The sequence below is a fragment of the Dermacentor albipictus genome, unplaced genomic scaffold (assembly GCF_038994185.2).
Source record: "Dermacentor albipictus isolate Rhodes 1998 colony unplaced genomic scaffold, USDA_Dalb.pri_finalv2 scaffold_17, whole genome shotgun sequence".
Lineage (NCBI taxonomy): Eukaryota > Metazoa > Arthropoda > Arachnida > Ixodida > Ixodidae > Dermacentor > Dermacentor albipictus.
Window position 1 is genome coordinate 1,198,826 of NW_027225571.1, and position 21,001 is coordinate 1,219,826.

The 21,001-nt window shown below is 45.7% G+C and overlaps 1 protein-coding gene across 2 annotated transcripts in view; it reads left to right on the forward strand.

Annotated features, from left to right (window-relative positions):
* Positions 1 to 21,001, forward strand: part of LOC139052004 (zinc finger protein Gfi-1b-like) — a 47,353-nt gene that overhangs the window by 12,823 nt on the left and 13,529 nt on the right. For both annotated transcript variants that reach the window (XM_070529074.1, XM_070529075.1), the window contains 3 exons: positions 2,350 to 2,409; positions 5,603 to 5,720; positions 10,678 to 11,024. In XM_070529074.1, the coding sequence (XP_070385175.1) occupies positions 2,350 to 2,409; positions 5,603 to 5,720; positions 10,678 to 11,024 (525 nt within the window). The remainder of the gene's footprint in view (positions 1 to 2,349; positions 2,410 to 5,602; positions 5,721 to 10,677; positions 11,025 to 21,001) is intronic.

The window sequence follows — 21,001 nt, forward strand, 5'->3', positions numbered from 1 at the left end:
TATATTTCATTAGTCACTGTGAAGCATTGGAGCAAACGGTTCAAAGAAGGACGTGAAAGTTGCAAATACGATCCAAGATCCGGCCAAAGCGCCCCTGCAATCACGCCTAACATAAATGCTAAGGTTGATGAACTGATTAGACAAGAACGGAGGATAAGCATCGATGAATCGACAGGGCGTGTGAACATCAGTCACAGTTCGGGCCACACCATAATTCATGAACATTTCGGTTATCGGCACTTGTGTGCGCAATGGATGCCGAAGATTTTGAACCACCGCCAGCAGGCGGAGGGGTTCGGCGCTGCCTTGACTCATCTGATCCGGTATCACAATGAGGGTGACGACGTTTTGTCTACAATTGTGACCGGGAATGAATCATGGTGCCGCTACGACGAGCCTGAAACACGACGGCAAAGCTTACAGTGGAAACATGTGAATTCACCACCCCAAGGAAAGCAAAGACCATTCTTGGCAAAGACCAGACGGCACTGCTGTCGACGCTGCAAACTGAAAGTTGTTGAAATTCGGGTGCCCGTCTGCAGTATAATCTTCCTAATGATGCTCCATTTGTGTTATGTTGGTGCACTGCAATGAAGTTCGACGTAGCCGAAGGGGCAATGTTCAAAATTCCTCGACATCGGCCGCTGACGACACGCCCTTTGGGTTTAAGGTAAACGAAACTGGTCAGTAATGCTCGGAAACACCGTATTGAAGAAAATTGGCGTTGTCAGACATTCCAATACGGAAGGCTACTCCTAGCCGTAGCCGACAAAGCGAGCCATGTAGCCTTGCATTGGCGGAGCGAGGAGTCTGAAGGGTGCATGCAGTTGGTTGTTGTGAAAACTTCGTTTGTTGCGCTCGGAGAGGGTGATGTCTCGTGCCCGTACGCGGAGTATTCTAAAAAAAAAATATGGGGTTTTACGTGCCGAAACCACTTTCTGATTATGAGGCACGCCGTAGTGTGGGACTGCAGAAATTTTGACTACCTCGGGTTCTTCAACGTGCACCTAATTCTAAGTACACGGGTGTTTTCGCATTTCGCCCCCATCGATACGCGGTCGCCGTGGCCGGGATTCGATCCCGCGACCTCGTGCTTAGCAGCCCAACACCGTAGTCACTAAGCAACCACGGCGGGTGTAAAATATTCTAGCTGCATCTGACCGTAACAGCGGTATCGATTTCTGTGGGCTGTCTTCAAAAGCTACCGAACGCTTCAAAAGCTAACGATCGTGCTCGTTAGCGTGCTCGGTACGCGTGATGGCGCAGTGTCTTCGAAAGCGCTGAAATGTAATGTGGTGTCCTTTCTCACTAAAATTGTCAATTAGGTCACGTGATTTCAAACGCAGTTGTTCATGTGATCCGCGCAGCAGGGCTGACAGTAAAGACTCTATCGGTGCCTTCAAATCGCTGAATACGGATTATCTTCAAAGTTGCTCTTGGCTGACGAGACCAACTGTAGCGGCTAGTGAATGAGCCTACTAGTACAGCAGGTAATCTACTTGGCCATTTTTTTGTGGGGAGGAAACGTGAGTAACATTTGTCTATTAAATAGGTCCACGGCGAGACGAAGATATATTTACACTTACCAACGAATTCTATAAATTTGGACAGCTAAGGATTGCCAATCATTGCTCATTTGAGAACGGAATGAGACGAAATATTTTACGCTAACAGGCAGAAATATAGCGACTTATATGTTATGACGTGCGAGAGACAATACGCTCGCACAGCATGAGCATCTGTACATGTGACGAGAATCGCTTGGGAACGTCGCCAGCAATGTATGTGTGAGACCTCTTTGCGCGATACTCACAAAGTATTATGCTCTCCCGGCTCTATACCTAGAGGCAAATCGCATGTCGAGAAGCGCCTATACGCAATATGCCAACTGTGCACTCTTGCGCTCTTCACTGCTCTGTTCGTCATGGTCTCGATCGCGTTTTCTTTTTTTTCTCCTTCTAATCTCGCTACACAGCGAGATTATCACACACTGTGCCTCACTAACACTGCAAAGATAGTCGTCTATAGAAAATCGGCGCGTTCCCGACTCGCACTCACTTGCTCGAACAATTCAATTTTCCAGCACAACTTTTTGTTGGGCTAGTTGGTGCATGTTACTGAAGTACTAAAGCGCCAAACAGACGACACAAGAAGCGCTCGTCCGTGTCTCTTCTTGTGTCGTCTGTTTGGCGCTTTAGTACTTCAGTAATTCAGTTGTCATCAAACAAAACATTAAGTTCATCATCAGCGTGACCGTGAAACAAACTATATGCTACTGTCAGAGGCAAGTTAAATCAGAATAATTTTACATTTATTACTTCTTTTTTTCGCTTCTCTCTCTTTTCGCAGGGATTACGCCAGGACACAGGTTCCCGGACTTCAAGTGGTCCGCTCCTCAGAGTGAGGAAGGTCAGTGCCTCAAAGTAACAGCATGTGTAGTGACAATGCTCTGTGAGATGACTCTTTATAGTTACGGCTACAAATCAATGACGTTATCAAAATTTCGCTAAAACTTTAGGCAAATGAACTGGCAACAGTGAGACTTTTGACATGAACAGTGCAAATACATGCCGCAATACATCCGTGGATACGGTATTCTTCGTAGAAAAAAATTTTCGATTCTTGGCGAGGGTGCATATGGTATCTTTCTAGGAAGGAAAGGCAAAAATAAACTAAGCAAAAGTCAAGTCTGTGCTTAGCTTTTGTTGTAACTTAAGATATCCCAAAGTAGTTGCAATTACTCCGGAACTCTCAATCCTTTGTATTGCATCCCTCATACGCCATGTAAGCCCTTTTTCTGTTTCTTTTGGGCCGTTCTCACCTTTTGGATTAATATAATCTAAAACCAATTTTTTGCAAACTAGGAATGGTGTAATACATTCAGTGTAATTTAGGTCTAACTAAAATCTTCAAACATCCACATAGTCTTACTTTAAGGGTAACACGCGGGGCGCGTCCTCAAACATAGAACGTGTGTTTCTGAGTCCCGAGTAACCAACACGGACGTGGACAAATTATGTTTGATGGCGGATTGTCAGTGGTGTCAAGAATGCACCTGGCAGCAACTACCAAAGAGACTGCTTTAACATAATGGGAGCGAGTAGTCAATCGTTAAAAGCATATCGACGCTGGTGAGAACGCCCGCATACCGATTAATTCATTGTCGCTATTACAGGGCACGTCTTGCATGCATATTTGGAGCAAAATAGTGACACAATCACGATCCTGAAGCAAGAATTAAACACAGACAAAGGCCCATTGAAGTCAGTAATTCTAACAGAAGGTCTTGTCAGGGAACCAAAGGAACTAGCAGAAGTCGTCGTAGCCAAAGGGGTAGTCGTGCATTCGTGTATGCGTGTGAAGACCAAAGGACTGCATGTATAGGCAGAGGGTATCAGGCAGAGGGCAGTCAGTAAGCTCCAATAGGAATTAGCGGTGCTCTATGGAACTTTTTTCTGTATCGTTCTTGCTAGAATTAGTAGCGGGCAGAAGTGCAGGGTCAACGTCGCATGGTTGAGGACACGTTAGTCGTTATTAGGCGCTGCCATGTATTTCAAACGAGCCCAGAAAGAGCGGAGGCAACATGGTCAGACAAGAGAAGAAAATGAATTTCTTAACGGTATTTTAAATGCATGTTGAAACACTATACTTCAAGCGCACTGGCAACTTAACGGCAGTCATGCTTTGACGTTTTAGACATTGGAAGAGGAAAGCCATAGCAGTCTCTAAAATGATTGGCTTAGCTGGTTTAGGTTAGCATGATAATTTGTATGATTATACCTACGCCAATTACGGATAATTGCATTGAGAGAAAAATAATTCTGCAGAACCCATCTCACGATGACGGTCGAAGCTAATGCATTAGCCTTATGAAGCAATGTAGCAGCGCAGCGTATTGCCACCGCCGAAACGCGTCCTGTACGAGCCTCGTACTGCAGCCGGGCTCCTCTCTCCAGCTTACCTCTGGAGACGCTGCGTCATCTAGCGATGCGCGCGAGAAGTGCGCGCCAAATTTATCTCCTTTTGCGTGCCTCGGTAGCGCGCCGGTACATGTGAGCCGTGTATTGCAGCTGGGATCCTCTCTTGCGCATCTGTCTGTACACGCTGCGCCATTTAACAGCGCGACCGCAAAGCCGCGCGTAGTTCCTTTCCTTTTGTGTGGCTTCCAAGATGCGCGGGGCATCGGTATGTGATGACACTTAGAATTGTTTCATCGCTGCTCGCGGGCATCCGTGGCGCAGCGTTAAAGCATGGAGCTGTGGTGCTTGAGGAACCCACGTGATGCGGGTTTGATTCTGCCCAGGACCTGATGAGCTTTAAAGGGCTCTCTTCATTTCAGAAGGGTGTAAAAAGGCTGGATAGACCCAGCGTGATTGAAGTAGGCTAAGAATGCTATTCGCATTAAAATGTAACTGGAAATCAGCACATATTAGGATAAAGCTAGCTCTGCGGTCTCGCTCATTGCGAGAATCTAAATGCGGTTGTCCCACGTCAACTCCTTATAACACATTTAGCATACCACCTTGACTGTACGGGAAAGCCAACGAAAAAAAAAACAACAGCAACATGATTTAAGCGCCTGAAATATCAGTAGTTAACAGCGAATAAATATTTTTGATGTTCTATGACCGAATGCCGCGAATCTCTTTGAGGGACGCGTACTGGGAGGTCTCCGGATTCATTTTCAATATCTTAGATTAATTATCGTCCCCTTAAACCAAAATAAAGATTTTTTTTATTCAGTGTAATTTGAAGTAGCGCGAAGACGAGGATAGGAAACGAAAGCAAACACTACTGGATGTGCGCTGCTTTATTTATTCTCCTTTCATTAAAGTATGGCCACTGCTGTAGCAAATTCTAGGCGCGAGTTTGTGCCCATCCGAAATAGCAAAAGCTAGCTATATGAAATTTGCAGTCCTGCACAATAGGCAGCAAATCGCAATGCATATTAGAAAGTTTTAACTTGTCCTTAAACGTCTCACTTTTTACCATCGACGGCCGTAGCGAAGCAGGATGCGACATGTTGTTACGTTTTGTTTAACTATACAAAGCATTTGAATCAGCTTTATTTGCCTGAGTGTTATTGTCAAAGGCAAATCATAACAGTACTACAAGTTAACTTTTTTGTCGCTAGAACGATTTACGACATCAGTTAAACAGAATATGAGTAATTGCTTTCTGTGCCCTCTGATAAAGCTATGCATCACAGGATGGGGCTACGAGCGTCGTAACTATCGTACACCTCTGCGGTGACGCGGTATTCCGCAAACGGTAATACGTTCACGCATAAGCTATAACGCTCCATTATTGACAGATCTATTGATTGATCTCAAGTGGGAAGTAAAGCTGCCTGGCGTTGTGCTTGCGTCCATATCACTGAGCACAAGCACCTCAGAGAGGCAGGCCGCCGCGATAATGTAGCCGTTGTGCCAATTAATGCACAGCGGAGAGTTCGTTTGAACATTTGGCTACGCGGGATGCACATAAATATCGGCCTCGTTAGTGTATTTGTGCGGTAACTAGCTTTTCTGTGTTCTGCCAAAACGGAATATGTGGCGTCATGCGCCCTGACGGGTCGTCAACAACAATTTCTCATTCACAGAAGTTTCGAGAAGTCCCAGCATTACTCCACCTTGCAATGAATCCAGTGGAAGCATGCCTAACGTGCTCACGGACTACTCCATTCAGACTCTGCTTGGTTTGAAGACGGAAACGACAAGGTACGGAAACATAAGACTTTGAACATCGCTTTTTCTTTCTTGCTTTTTTTTTTAGCCGCGGTTATTAACAGAAGACGACAATTCCTTATGAGAGCCGCCTCGATGTCACGTGAAGCACTTGGTTCCGCATACATAGCGCGTAGCAGCCCGCGGTTGCACAGAGACATCGTATTCAGTACCGTATAAGTAGGAAGAAATAAAAATTTGCCACACAGGTTGATGGGTGGGTGGCGAAGGGGACCATTTCGCTAGTATTCACCTAACCTAAAATGGCATCAGAGGAAAGGAAAACCTACAACAGCCTAGATTTGGTAAATTTATCATTGAAAATGTTTTTTCATTAAATTTGTTGCGAAGCGTTCTTTGAAATGGTCAAGCCACCGTTACTGAATTCAGCACCCTACAAGTGGCACTACTGACGTAAGCGGGACATCAAGAATTTCAACGTATTGTCGGGTATTTCGGCATATTTTTTTCACCAAAGGCTGCTAGCTTGAATGCTTGCATAGTTTCAAATGCAATAGAGAGTTTTAGATTACCCACGAGCTATATCACCGCTCGCGGAAGAAGAGGGATGCGGAGCACAGGTGGCGCCATGTTGAGTGGGACAAGTGAATTAATGGACGCGAAACTAAAATTTATATGACCAAACTCTACTTAGTTTCTGCTTTTAAAACATCACCAGCAACAGTTGATGGCGTATTATGAATTTTTCGAATCATTTCGGCAAGGACGCCCATGCAACACAAAACTCATCATCATCATCAGCAGCAGCAGGCTGGATACGCCCCTTGGAATCCAATCCGTAACCCTTAATGACCATCGGTTATCTTCCCTCCTCATTACATGTCCTGCCCATGCCCATCTCTTTTTCTGGATTTCAACTAAGATGTCATTACCTCGCGTTTGTTTCCTCAACCAATCTGCTCTTTTCTTATCCCTTAATGTTACACCCATCATTCTTCTTGCCATAGCTCGTTGCGTCATCCTCAATTTAAGTAGAACCCTTTTCGTAAGCCTCCAGGTTTCTGCCCCGTAGGTGAGTATTGGTATGACACAGCTATTATACACTTTTCTCTTGAGGGATTATGGCAACCTGCTGTTCATGATCTGAGAATGCCTGCCAAACGCACCCCAGCGCATTCTTATTCTTCTGATTATTTCCGTCTCATGACCCGGATCCGCCGTCACTACCTGCCCTAAGTAGATGTATTCCCTTACCACTTCCAGTGCCTCGCTACCTATTGTAAATTGCCGTTCTCTTCCGAGACTGTTAAACATTACTTTAGTTTTCTGCAGATTAATTCTTAGACCCACCCTTCTGCTTTGCCTCTCCAGGTCAGTGAGCATGCATTGCAATTGGTCCCCTGAGTTACTAAGCAAGGCAATATCATCAGCGAATCGCAAGTTACTAAGGTATTCTCCATTAACTTTTATCCCCAATTCTTCCTACTCCAGGTCTCTGAATACCTCCTGTAAACATGCTGTGAATAGCATAGGAGAGATCGTATCTCCCTACCTAACGCCTTTCTTTATTGGGATTGAAATGGCCATAACTAATTCTGGTTGAGGAAAGCTTAGCGAAATTTCGCTACCTCTCCATCTGGGTTTCCGGCATTCCATAAAAGGGAATGGTATACGAGCAGGCTAAAACCATTTGTTTTCACTCTTCTTTAATCATAAGCACTTACATAGCACCATGTACTCGCTGTCGAAATCACTCATGTAGACCTGCAGTGAGGTGACCTAACATCACTTTCGCATTTCGTTTACGCGTAATTTCTGAGTTACCAAGCCTCCACTCACAGTATCTTTGTTCTTTTTAGCATTGTAGAAGTGCGATATGCTAATTTAGCTTTACCTAATATTTATCTTTAGTATACATTTAAGGGGAACATGTGCTTAATCATGGGGATGGATTGAGTATAAGAGTAAGTGTCACGCAAGCCCTACACAAGTGATTCCTGGACGTTAAGTGCGCGCGCCGCATGTTTATGATGCTAGCTTTAGCGACAGAAGGTGGTCTTGCTGTACTATAAGTACAGAACGTTATTAACCTTGCAAAGAAAAGGAGAAAATACTACTGGCGGGAGTCTGAAGACAAGCAGTTCGCGGTGACGTAGGTTAAAAACGAAGAACTTCTGAATCATGCAATTTTTTGCAACTCGTTAACTTAAAGCAAGCACATGTGTCCCAGAAGAGTGACCACGCGCATCTTCATTTGCTATGAACATTATTCACCTGCTGCAGTCTATATTACTCTCGTATGCAAAAGTTTCCAGCCTGTCCTGGTGTTCGGCAGTGGGCGCATGAATTAAGAAATCAATAAAGTAATAATCAATCAGATAACTATTTAATTAGCTAATGAATGAATGAATTATTTAATTCTTATTGAACGAGCATGGCACTTTCGCCTAATTATTGGTAAAGAGGAGAGTAGAAAAAGGGTAGCTTTGTCAGTGGTACTGACTTTTCTTCAGATCTAGACGCTGTAGATCACCCCAGCCTCCCTCGGTAAAACCTATGGAGCGCTTCTTTAATGGTCCAGCACATACGTACATCACAATATGTGTTCTGTACAAAATTACCTGCTGCGGCAACGTGTTTTCTGAAAAGACGTTGGCGTGTAACAGACTTGCACGCAACAAATTACATGTAATTAATTACTTTGAATCAATTACATTTTATTGTAGGGGATCCAATGTTTTGCGCGGTAATCTGTTGGGTTCTTTATTTGATAAGTTATTTTATTGATAAGCTATAACGAGCTACGCAATCTCGAGTATTTGACCATAAGTATAACGCGTGTGGTTGTGCCATGCAGCAGCCTCGCGGTTGCGCATGTTCAGGCAGGCAAGTCCTGGAGCTCACAATTTGTTTCCCCATCTTGATGACACGTGACGCGGCCTGCGTTGCCACATTTATATTTCGTGTTTTACTTCTTTAAGTGCTTCACTTGCGACGCTTCTCAGCGTTATCACTCCACAGAAGACACAGACGCGAGCATTGCGTAGTCGCGATCTGGAGCGCATGATGTGCGCACGTTACATCAGCGCCGTTCCCTTTAAGATGTACACGGAGATAGTTTTCAAAGTGGCTGCGGATGTTTCCAAACTGAAAGAAAAAAAAAACGCGAATGAGGATAGCCGACAACATGTTTCAAGAACTGTTGGAGACTATTAATAATGGGTGCAGGGCTACATAAAATGCACTACAGGTGGCCAGGCCAACTCGCTCTATTTCGGGTACTTGTGTGATATTAATAAAGGCTCTGGGTAGAGAGAAAGAGGGGGATATAAGGAAGGCAGGGATGTTAACCAGTCAAGAGTCCGGTTGGCTACCCAGCGCTGGAGGAAGGGAGAAGTTTGGGGAAGAGAAAGAAAGAAGAGAGAGAGAGGGGGGGGGGCTTAGAGACGTGAACGGACAGCACTACAGAATCAAAGGTGCTCGAACAAATCAGACGTCTTCAAAAAGCTCAAAAGTGCCTTCACTGCTTTTTGAGCCGATGATCGACGGGGGCGGTGTCCTAGTAATTTCTGTTCACGCAGAGCACGATCATCAAGTTTCCTGAATACTTGGACATAGATTGTCTTTGTGCTTCAAATCTTCTGGGTAAAGTAACGTAAATATGTTGGATTCTATACATTCCATTAATTGCTCCGTTACTTTTATGGAACATTAATTGGTCATATATGAGCCAAACGGGATGTTGGACTTATTATTAGCAATGGCGGCTGGTCAATGGCAAATAGCGCTTACGAACCAACAGGATTGTGAATTTAGCCCCAGATCCGTGTAGATTATCAGAGGTACGGTATTCTGGGGCCCTATAACGTAAGACTATTTCAATATGTTTTTATTTCAATCCCCTGACGTCAAATTTAGGTAACCACCAACGCAAGCATCGGGCGGTAACCCGCAGCGTTGGTTGAAAAGCCCAATCAAACGTGGCTCTCGTTTATAGGATGTCACTTTCTTTTGCTTTCAAAGCGAATAGCATTGCCTACATTGAACAGTGTTTCATAAATAATTGGCTGAGATGAGGCGAAGAGCACGCTCAAATGGAGAAAGGTTAGATGGGGCCGAGCCAGCAGAGTGAAAGTAGATAACTGAACAACGAGGGTGTTGCCGGCGTCTGCGATTGTTCCGCTTCCCCTTAGCTTGCGGTGACTGGTCGAAAACCACTGCGGCGTGCAACGAAAGGTTGGAAATGCCAGTAATAAGGATCTTCAGCAAAGTATAATTGGCAGAGCAATGTCGTGTACGTGCCGAAAGGTCTCGATAACGTTATACTGCCACCCAAAATCTCTTATTATGCGCAAATAAATTCATGCTCCTTGACAGCTGCGAGCAGCCAGTGCCACAGCGATCGACGGGCAGCCATCTTCTATTTCTTTCGGCACGGGGCAGTCTCCGACTATTCAGAAAAAAATTCAGTTTTGTTCGGCATAGTAATGCGTCTTTAACGCGTACATGTCACTTTGACGTGGTGTGTTTTCGTGGTTTTGTGACGTCGCGTGACAGACAGGTGAAGTGGGAGCAGCCCGAAAAAGTTTGACCAATAGCAATTGGTCAAACGGCGCCTTTTTCGCCAATGGCGAAAAATACGTTGAATCAGAAATTATTTTCTTTCATTCCATCTAATCACGCGTAATCAGTATGCACATGTCCTATCAGATGGGGTATTTTCGCGGTTTTCGTGACGTCGCGTGACAGACAGAGGCAGTGGGTAGTGGCCCGCAATTTTTTTCACCAATCGTGGATGGCTAATTGCATAACTGGAATAGAAAAGTTTGGAATAGCTTTGCGGTGTAGCGCCCCTAATCTAACAGCGTGTATGATTTCTTTTATGCTGGAAATCTTGTTGTAGTCGAACTTACTCTAACTCAATACTGTATAATTACTCTAAATGTATACCAAATGAATTTTCGCCTCTCGTTTGTTTGCACGTTTCCAGCTCCTCGCGAAGCGTGGCCACCTGCACCGAAAGGTTCCACTCACCTGAGTCGCTTCCGCCAGTTCGGAGCGCGCTGCTGTTGTCAGCTGGCTATGATCCTGTATCGAGGCGACTTTGCACGGCGGCGTCTGCACCGGCTGCTGCGTGCGAGCCTCGGGGGAAGGTGCACCGCACGGGACCCAGCCGCATCTTCGAGTGCAAGCAGTGCGGCAAGACGTTCAAGCGCTCCTCGACGCTGTCCACGCACCTGCTCATCCACTCGGACACGCGGCCCTACCCGTGCGAGTACTGCGGCAAGCGCTTCCACCAGAAGTCGGACATGAAGAAGCACACGTACATACACACCGGTGAGTGGCACTGATGTGTCGTGGGTATGACACGCTCTGCCGTCGCTGAAGCTGCATGTACCGGCTCACGAGCGGCCGCGTAACACAGCTTCGCGCCATTGATGCATCTGAGAATCTTGGGTCTGATTTTCCAAGAATCTTGTTCATAATACATGTTTCTCATTAGCAGGCCCACCTTTGCTTGTACTATCCTCGCCGTAACGCTTCGCTGACGCCTCCTCGCCGCAACAAACTGCATGCTTGTTCATCGAATCTTGATAGAACATAAATAACAAAAAAAAACAGAAAAAAGGTTGAGAAAGGAGGAGCGATGACTTAGATGCAAACGAGGAGGGACCATCCGGTTTGCTACTTCTATTTTATTTTACTTGCATATCCGTCTGGCTTAGTACTTGCAAAAAGCATTGTTGCAGGGGGGGGGGGGGCTGGTAAGGGGCAATACCAGCTACAGAAAAAGAGAACACTGCGATATAACGATAAATATGAGTGGAGGGAAAGAAAACGTCGCTAGGCTATTTTAGCGCATAGCCACTGCACCTTCATCAGGTGCAGTGGCTATGCGCCTGATGGCTATGAAGCTGATGGCTTCGCACCTTCATCAGGTTCTGCATAAGGTGTCTGCTGAATATTTCTGAACAGATAACGAAGTAATGCGCTGCAGCGGCGTCGCCTAATATAGCGCAGCACTTGAAGTAGTTTTGTATGAATTAAAAACGATAGCTTTATCAATATACATGTACACGGCATGGTCAAACTCCAAAATCCGGCATAGTCAAACTCCGGCATAGTCAAACTCTGCACGAATCACTGGAAGTTAGCTACGAAGTACAGCAAGCCCTGTGGCTGTGTTGTCTGTTGGCATGTCTTAAACTGTTTGGTGGCGAACTTCGCAGAAAAATATCACTTATCCTGCAGACCCGTACTCGGGGGTTGAACCATCAGTGCGCAGATCGGTGTAGTCGGTGTACGTCTCGTACAACAAGAGCAGAGATAGAGATCCTTCGTCCGCAAGTGGAACTTAGGGGGAACACTCCGTGGATCTCGCAGCCCATAGTCTCGCCATTAATGGCGCTTCTCGTCGCTTCCAGCAGATGGCGCAACCACTGCGTCTCATGCTTGGCGAGCGTTCGAAAGTCCCACGTGCTATACTAGCCACTTACTCAACTATTGACCTCACCGTTTACAGCTGTAAGTTTGCTAGAAAGGCAAACTTAGAGCTGAAGTTCGATTCTCTGTCGAAAAAGTTCTCTTGAAGTGGTACATCATGATTTATTTTCGAGAAACTACACTGAGTCATGCAGTTCGAATCGTGGGATTTCTTGGGGCACCGTTAACAAATGAAGTTGGCGCCATTTGAGCGACCGCTGAGCGTTTCGCGCCACCTGCCGGACAAAAGCGGAAGCTGTGGCTTCATTTCTCGCAGAAATTTTGCCGAGTCCCGACAGGCGGCGTCCTTCGAACATCAGGGGGGCGAGAAAAAAAGTTTATTTCAACAAGGGACTGAGGCACGGGTGACCTTTATCCCCACGGCTGTTTACGATGTACATGGTGAGGATGGAGTGGGTGCTGGAAGGAAGTACAAGCGGGTTTAATCTCTCATGCAGACAGGCGGGTACAGTAGTAGAGCAGCAGCTTCCAGGTTTATTTTATGCGGACGACATTGTGTTGCTAGCTAACAAGCAAATTGATTTGCAACGTCTGGCTAATATCTTTCGACAGGAAGGCAACAATTTAGGTATTAAATTTTATGTTAAGAAATCAGGTGTTAGGGTATTCAATGGAAACAGTAAACCGACAGCGGCAATACAGGGTCAGGAAATACCTCGGGTAAGAGAATATAAATACCTTGGTATATGGATAAACGAAGCCAATAGATATATGGAAACCCAGGAAAAAGCAATAACAGTAAACGGGAAGAGATATGCAGCCATAATGAAGCACAGAGCGCTATGGGGATACAATAGGTACGAGGTCCTCCGAGGTATGTGGAAAGTTGTAATGGTTCCAGGACCTACTTTTGGAAATGCGGTTTTTTGCTTTAAATCAGGGGTACAATCAGGACTCGACGGGAACCAAAGGTCAGTGGGTCGCCTCGCATTTGGCGCTCACAGGAAGACTATAAATGAAGCTGTGCAGGGTGATATGGGCTGGACTAGTTTTGAAGTGAGGGAAGCTCGCAGTAAAATTCAGTATGAAAAACGACTGAGGAATATCATCATCATCATCATCATCAGAATGGTTGCGCCCACTGCAGGGCAAAGGCCTCTCCCATGCTTCTCCAACAACCCCGGTCATGTACTAATTGTGGCCATGCCGTGCCTGCAAACTTCTTAATCTCATCCGCCCACCTAACTTTCTGCCGCCCCCTGCTACGCTTCCCTTCCCTTGGGATCCAGTCCGTAACCCTTAATGACCATCGGTTATCTTCCCTCCTCATTACATGTCCTGCCCATGCCCATTTCTTTTTCTTGATTTCAACTAAGATGTCATTAACTCGCGTTTGTTCCCTCACCCAATCTGCTCTTTTCTATCCCTTAACGTTACACCTATCATTCTTCTTTCCATAGCTCGTTGTGTCGTCCTCAATTTGAGTAGAACCGTTTTCGTAAGCCTCCAGGTTTCTGCCCCGTAGGTGAGTACTGGTAAGACACAGCTATTATATACTTTTCTCTTGAGGGATAATGGCAACCTGCTGTTCATGATTTCGGAATGCCTGCCAAACGCACCCCAGCCCATTCTTATTCTTCTGATTATTTCCGTCTCATGATCCGGATCCGCCGTCACTACCTGCCCTAAGTAGATGTATTCCCTTACGACTTCCAGTGCCTCGCTGCCTATTGTAAATCGCTGTTCTCTCCCGAGACTGTTAAGCATTACTTTAGTTTTCTGCAGATTAATTTTAGACCCACTCTTCTGCTTTGCCTCTCCAGGTCAGTGAGCATGCATATGGAATATGGAGTATGGAAGAAAATAAATGGGCTGGGAGAGTGTTCAGGTACCTGTACAGGAAAAACATTGATTCACAGTGGAGGAAAAGAACTAGGAAGGTTACAAGCATGTATGTAGCCTGTAGGGTGGGCAACACAGCAACAAAAAACGTCAAACGGAAAGTCAGAGAGGCTGAAATAATCCCATGGGTAGCGGCAATGGAAAAGAAACCTGCCATGAATAACTACTCAAAAAACGAAATCCGCAAAGAAACAATTGATAATAACTCAAAGGGAAGCTCATTACTTTTCGGAACGAGATCGGGATGCCTTAGAACACGCATATATAAAGCGAGATATAAGAAGGAACAAGAAACATGTGCTTGCTGTGGTAAAGATAGGGAAATGGAGCATGTTTTATTAGAATGTGAAGAAGTCTGCTCAGCAGTCGATTTAGGCACCACTGGCATCTTTGAAGCCCTTGGGTTCAGCGAGAGCCGTGGAAAAGTAAACATGTCCGCAATAGAGATTAGTAGGAGCCGATTGGAAGATTGGTGGAAGAAAAGTAGGGAAATGACAAAAAATGGAGACGTACAAAAGCAAACTTCGCAGTAGGCCGGGGATCAGAAACTTTGGTTGTGGGAGTTCATCGTGTTTTTTTTCTTTTTCTGTTTTGTTTTAAATCTAGGTAGGACAATAGGCAGTATAATAGCAAGAGCTTGGTGGCGCAACCCACCACCCCGTTCCAAAGGGGACGCTCATAGCATACATCCATCCTGGCCGGGGGAGGAGGTGCGAATTGGGGAACCCTGAAACGGTGAATGCCTCGATGAGCCCCCGTTGCCTCGGCGGGGCGCATCATGGGCGCATTGTTGAAACCCCATGCAGGAAATGATCCTGAACTAAGAAAAGGTGCAAGGCTGACAACTTAGCATGTTTTCATGCCGGTAGGTTCAGTGCTAACAGTGACGGACAGTCGAACAGAAGAGGAAAGATACCAGAAGCGGCTGCTGATGAGAGTAGCCACCTTTGTGATACGGTAACTCACCACTTAGGTTATAGTGCGAGAAATATTTATGCATCGATTCGAAGCTGCACTCCGCAAAATATTAGCTGACGATATTGCTCCAATTACAAGGCGATATTAGAAAAAACACAAAGATATGAGCAACGTTACAGCAACATAAATTTAGCTGCTTTATATACTATACATACCTTCATTAATTGTAAAAAAATGCACAAACGGCAGTAGAGGACGTATTACGCACAATAGCGTCAGAAAGAACGCGACAAGGAAAAGGATATGGCGCAGGTACGCGCAACCTGTATCTTTCTGGCGCTATTTGGCATACTGCATCCCGTAAGTGCACTCCGCCTAGAGAAATTGGTCCCGTAGCTGCCTTTAGATGTGATAAAAAATTAACATCGAAACCAGCAAAGCTGTTACTAGGTGCTGAATATGACCTTGGCGGATGTTACTGCTCTTTGTAGTCTTCTATGCTACATTCTCGGCTACCAAGGCTTTTATGTTGATTTGAGGGAATGTGCGCGTGTAGGTATTCATGACGCCCTGCCTATATATATATATATATATATATATATATATATATATATATATATGTGTGTGTGTGTGTGTGTGTGTGTGTGTGTGTGTGTGTGTGTGTGTGTGTGTGTGTGTGTGTGTGTGTGTGTGTGTGTGCTTCATATGCCTCACCCTTGCAGTGACTATGTACAAATTGAGCTTTGGGTGCTTGCAATCGCACGATTGATGAGGTCAAAACGTCCAAATCAAATGTTTGTTATTTCTTTTATCCGTGCGCATACTCTTATATATATATACAAGGTGTCCCAGCTAACTTGGACCGACATTTTGAAAAAAACAAACAAAAACCAATGCGTTCTTCAGAACAGAAATCACGTGGATGTGGTTAGCGTTTATCAAAACTTAGAGTACCATTTTCTTGCCGGTCTTTCTTGTAGTAATTAGCCGAGATAAATTAATTAACTATTTAAATATAGCTTGAAATGTTCAGGCGCCAATAGGAAGGTTGTGGAGCTTCACAAATATTTCCCAACCCATGCACTTCCAACGAGATAGACTCAGCGTGGCCGTTTTTATTCGAGAAAAGCGAAAGCCTGCGGACCTTAAAATATACCTCGTGACAGCGCGCTCTGGGCGTCCGAAAGCCCCAGAGAAAGAAATAGAGAGGAGTTAAATCTGGTGACCATGGCGGCCAAGCAATGGACCTATGCCGTCCAATCCACTGCTGCGGCAATACTTCAAGCAGCCATTTGGAAGCTTTGCTGCTGCCGTGCACGGGAGCGCCAGCATGCTTATGCCAACTATTCTTCATGCTAGCCAATGGAACTTCGCAAAGAAAATGCTCAAGCACACTACGAAGGATGTCGTTGACGTACCTTTCACCTGTAAGTGTGTTGTCAAAAAAGACGGGGCCAACGATAGTGCAACCGCAAATTACACTCATTACACACCACACATTCATCATCATCATCATCATCCTAGTTACGTGCACTGCAGGGCAAAGGCCTCTCCCATATTTCTCCAACTACCCCGGTCATGTACTAATTGTGGCCATGTTGTCCCTGCAAACGTCTTAATGTCATCCGCCCACCTAACTTTCTGCCGCCCCCTGCTACGCTTCCCTTCCCTTGGAATCCAGTCCGTAACCCTTAATGACCATCGGTTATCTTCCCTCCTCATTGCATGTCCGGCCCATGCCCATTTCTTTTTCTTGATTTCAACTAAGATGTCATTTACCCGCGTTTGTTGCCTCACCCAATCTGCTCTTTTCTTATCCCTTAACGTTACACCCATCATTCTTCTTTCCATATAGCTCGTTGCGTCGTCCTCAATTTCAGCAGAACCCTTTTCGTAAGCCTCCAGGTTTCTGCCCCATATGTGAGTACTGGTAACACACAGCTGTTATACACTTTCCTTTTGAGGGATTATGGCAACCTGCTGTTCATGATCTGAGAATGCCTGCCAAACGCACCCCAGCCCATTCTTATTCTTCTGATTATTTCCGTCTCATGACACGGATCCGCCGTCACTACCTGCCCTAAGTAAATGTATTCCCTTACCACTTCCAGTGTCTCGCTACCTATCGTAAACTGCTTTTCTCTTCCGAGACTGTTAAACGTTACTTTAGTTTTCTGCAGATTAATTTTCAGACCCACCCTTCTGCTTTGCCTCTCCAGGTCAGTGATCATGTATTGCAATTGGTCTCCTGAGTTACTAAGCAAGGCAATATCATCAGCGAATCGCAAGTTGCTAAGGTATTCTCCATCAACTTTTACCCCCAATTCTTTCCACTCCAGGTCTCTGAATACCTCCTGTAAACATGCTTTTAATAGCATTGGAGAGATCGTATCTCCCTGTCGGACGCCTTTCTTTATTGGGATTTTGTTGCTTTCTTTGTGGAGGACTACGGTGGCTGTTGAGCCGCTATAGATATCTTCCAGTATTTTAACATATGGCTCATCTACACCCTGATTCCGTAATGCCTCCATGACTGCTGAAGTTTCGACTGAATCAAACGCCTTCTCGTAATCGATGAAAGCTATATATAAGGGTTGGTTATATTCCGCACATTTCTCTATCACCTGATTGATAGTGTGAATATGATCTCTTGTTGAGTAGCCTTTACGGAATCCTGCCTGGTCCTTTGGTTGACAGAAGTCTAAGGTGTTCTTGATTCTATTTGTGATTACCTCAGTAAATACTTTGTAGGCAACGAACAATGAGCTGATCGGTCTATAATTTTTGAAGTGTTTGGCGTCCCCTTTCTTATGGATTAGCATTATGTTAGCGTTCTTCCAAGATTCCGGTATGCTCGAGGTTATGAGGCATTGCGTATACAGGGTGGCCAGTTTCTCTAGAACAATCTGACCACCATCCTTCAACAAATCTGCTGTTACCTGATCCTCCCCAGCGTCCTTCCCCTTTTGCAGAGCTCCCAAGGCGTTCTTTACCTCTTCCGGCGTTACTTGTAGGATTTCAAGTTCCTCTAGGCTATTCTCTCTCACCTTATCCTCGTGGGTGTTACTGGTACTGCATAAATCTCTATAGAACTCCTCAGCCACTTGAACAATCTCATCCATATTAGTAATGATATTGCCGGCTTTGTCTCTTAACGCACACATCTGATTCTTGCCTATTCCTTGTTTCTGCTTCACTGTTTTTAGGCTTCCTCCGTTCCTGAGAGCCTGTTCAATTCTATCCATATTATAGTGCCTGATGTCCGCTGTCTTACGCTTGTTGATTAACTTAGAAAGTAATGCCAGTTCTATTCTAGCTGTAGGGTTAGAGGCTTTCATACATTGGCGTTTCTTGATCAGCTCTTTCGTCTCCTACGATAGCTTACTGGTTTTCTGTCTAACGGCGTTACCACCGACTTCTATTGCGCACTCCTTAATGATGCCCACAAGATTGTCGTTCATTGCTTCAACACTAAGGTCCTCTTCCTGAGTTAAAGCCGAATACCTGTTCTGTAGCTTGATGCGGAATTCCTCTAGTTTCCCTCTTACCGCTAACTCATTGATTGGCTTCTTGTGTACCAGTTTCTTCCGTTCCCTCCTCAAGTCTAGGCTAAATCGAGTTCTTACCATCCTATGGTCACTGTAGCGTACCTTGCCGAGCACGTCTACGACTTGTATGATGCCAGGGTTCGCGCAGAGTATGAAGTCGATTTCATTTCTAGTCTCACCATTCGGGCTCCTCCACGTCCATTTCGGCTAACCCGCTTGTGGAAAAAGGTATTCATTATCCGCATATTATTCTGTTCTGCAAACTCTACTAATAACTCTCCTCTGCTATTCCTAGAGCCTATGCCATATCCCCCCACTGACTTGTCTCCAGCCTGCTTCTTGCCTACCCTGGCATTGAAGTCGCCCATCAGTATAGTGTACTTTGTTTTGACTTTACCCATCGCCGATTCCACGTCTTCATAAAAGCTTTCGACTTCCTGGTCATCATGACTGGGCATAGACTTGTACCACCTTCAATTTGTACCTCTTATTAAGTTTCACAACAAGACCTGCCACCCTCTCGTTAATGCTATAGAATTCCTTTATGTTACCAGCTATTTTCTTATTAATCAGGAATCCGACTCCTAGTTCTCGTCTCTCCGCTAAGCCACGGTAGCACAGTACGTGCCCGCTTTTTAGCACTGTATATGCTTCCTTTGTCCTCCTAACCTCACTGAGCCCTATTATATCCCATTTACTACCCTCTAATTCCTCCAATAACATTGCTAGACTCGCCTCACTAGATAACATTCTAACGTTAAACGTTGCCGGGTTCAGATTCCAATGGCGGCCACACATTAACACCACACATTAACCGACCACATGTATTGGTGATGTGTCTTCAAAACCCAGTGGGGGTTTTCGTCGCTCTAATAGTGAGCGTTGTGGATTTTCACTTGGGCATTACGTGAGAAGGTAGCTTCATTGGTCCATAGTATATTGTTTAGAAAGCCTGGGCCTTGTTCCGTCTTAATTATAATGCAGTTGGCAAAGTCATTTCGATTTTGGAAATCACGGGGCTCCAACATCTGGTGCAGCTGCACCAGGTACGGATGAAGTTGCGTCTGCTTAAGTACTCTCCCTATTGAAGACTGACACTCCAACTTCAGCACCCGCACTACAAACACTTGTATGTGGGTCGGAAGAAAACTTTGACAGAATATCCGTCTCCACGTCCTCGCCCAGGATTGAAGATTTATGTCGTTCCTTCGTAAAAGTCCCAGTCTGTCTCAGCGTTTCATATGCACGCACAATTGTCATTGAGCTCGGACGCATGCCCGGATGCCAGCGTTGAAACAGCTCTACTGCGCACCATCTATGTCCAGTTGACGCACCTATATAGAGAGCCAAATCCACATCCGCTCTTTCTTCATTGAAGTATATATACGCTATATCTGCTGCTCAACATTGGTCACAGCCAAATAGCGTTGCTGTGGAGAACACGCAGGGATACGGGCGCCTGAGGAGCACTGGGGCCGAATCTATAACTGTTCGGTTGGGGAACCCTTCGCTTGGCCTCAGCTGATCGGCCAAAATTTTGGTTACGTCACCGGTCGTCAGAGGCAGCGTCATGCATTTGTCAATCATCTTCAAAGCGAACCGGTCGTAGGGAACCGGCGAAGGGGTAGTCCGCTTTGGGTTCCGTTGCTGTCGTTGGCCTGTTCGCTTGCGACGTTGGCCGCACGCGCCGGTCGCGCGACCCCGGAGACACGCGGGCGTCGCGCGCGCGTTGGTTGCTTAGGAGGATATTACTTGCCTTCGTCGTCTGCTGGGCTTCGCTCTTTCGGTGTCGACCACGGCTGGAAGTGCGATCCGCGTTCGAAGAAGTGACTGATAATGAGTTGCACCGCCCGTGCCAGTTTTCCAAGTAGACCTTTTGCAGGCTACACTATCATATGGAGAAGACTCGGGGGCAAGCGAACCAGTGGTCATTCCACTCAGAGGAAGGAATATTGCGCGCTGCGGTTCATCGCCACCGGCCTGCATTTCTCAAAGGTCGGTCAGACGCGAATTATTCATGGAATGGCCTAGATCTCTGCTGCCGACACTGTCCACAAAGTTGTTCTCGCAATTACTGTGTTGGCCGGTATAAAGGCTGGTTCAGCTTTGCCATGACTTCCGCTTCAAAGCCAATGCCAAGGAGATATTTGCATGGTGAGATCAAATTCCCAGTGCTATCGCCAGCGTAAATAGCTCGCAGATCGCCGTTCAGCGATCAGAACGGTTCAACCTAGGCTGGTTCAGCGCTTCCTTCGTTCGGCTGATAAAACTATACACTCAGGATGGGAAGATATTGGGGAGATCTCTTATTTGGCTGCCCTTACTTCTCTAGTTCGAGAGTGCCGCACTTTGTTCCACAATTTCACGGCACAGTGCGCACAGTCAGCACCACACTCTTGGATTTTACTTCGTGCAGGCAATGCAGGGCCCGTATACCGTAATGTTCGATTTCAAGTTCCATTGTTTCTATCACCCTACGCGCTGTGGGGCACATCGCAGGGA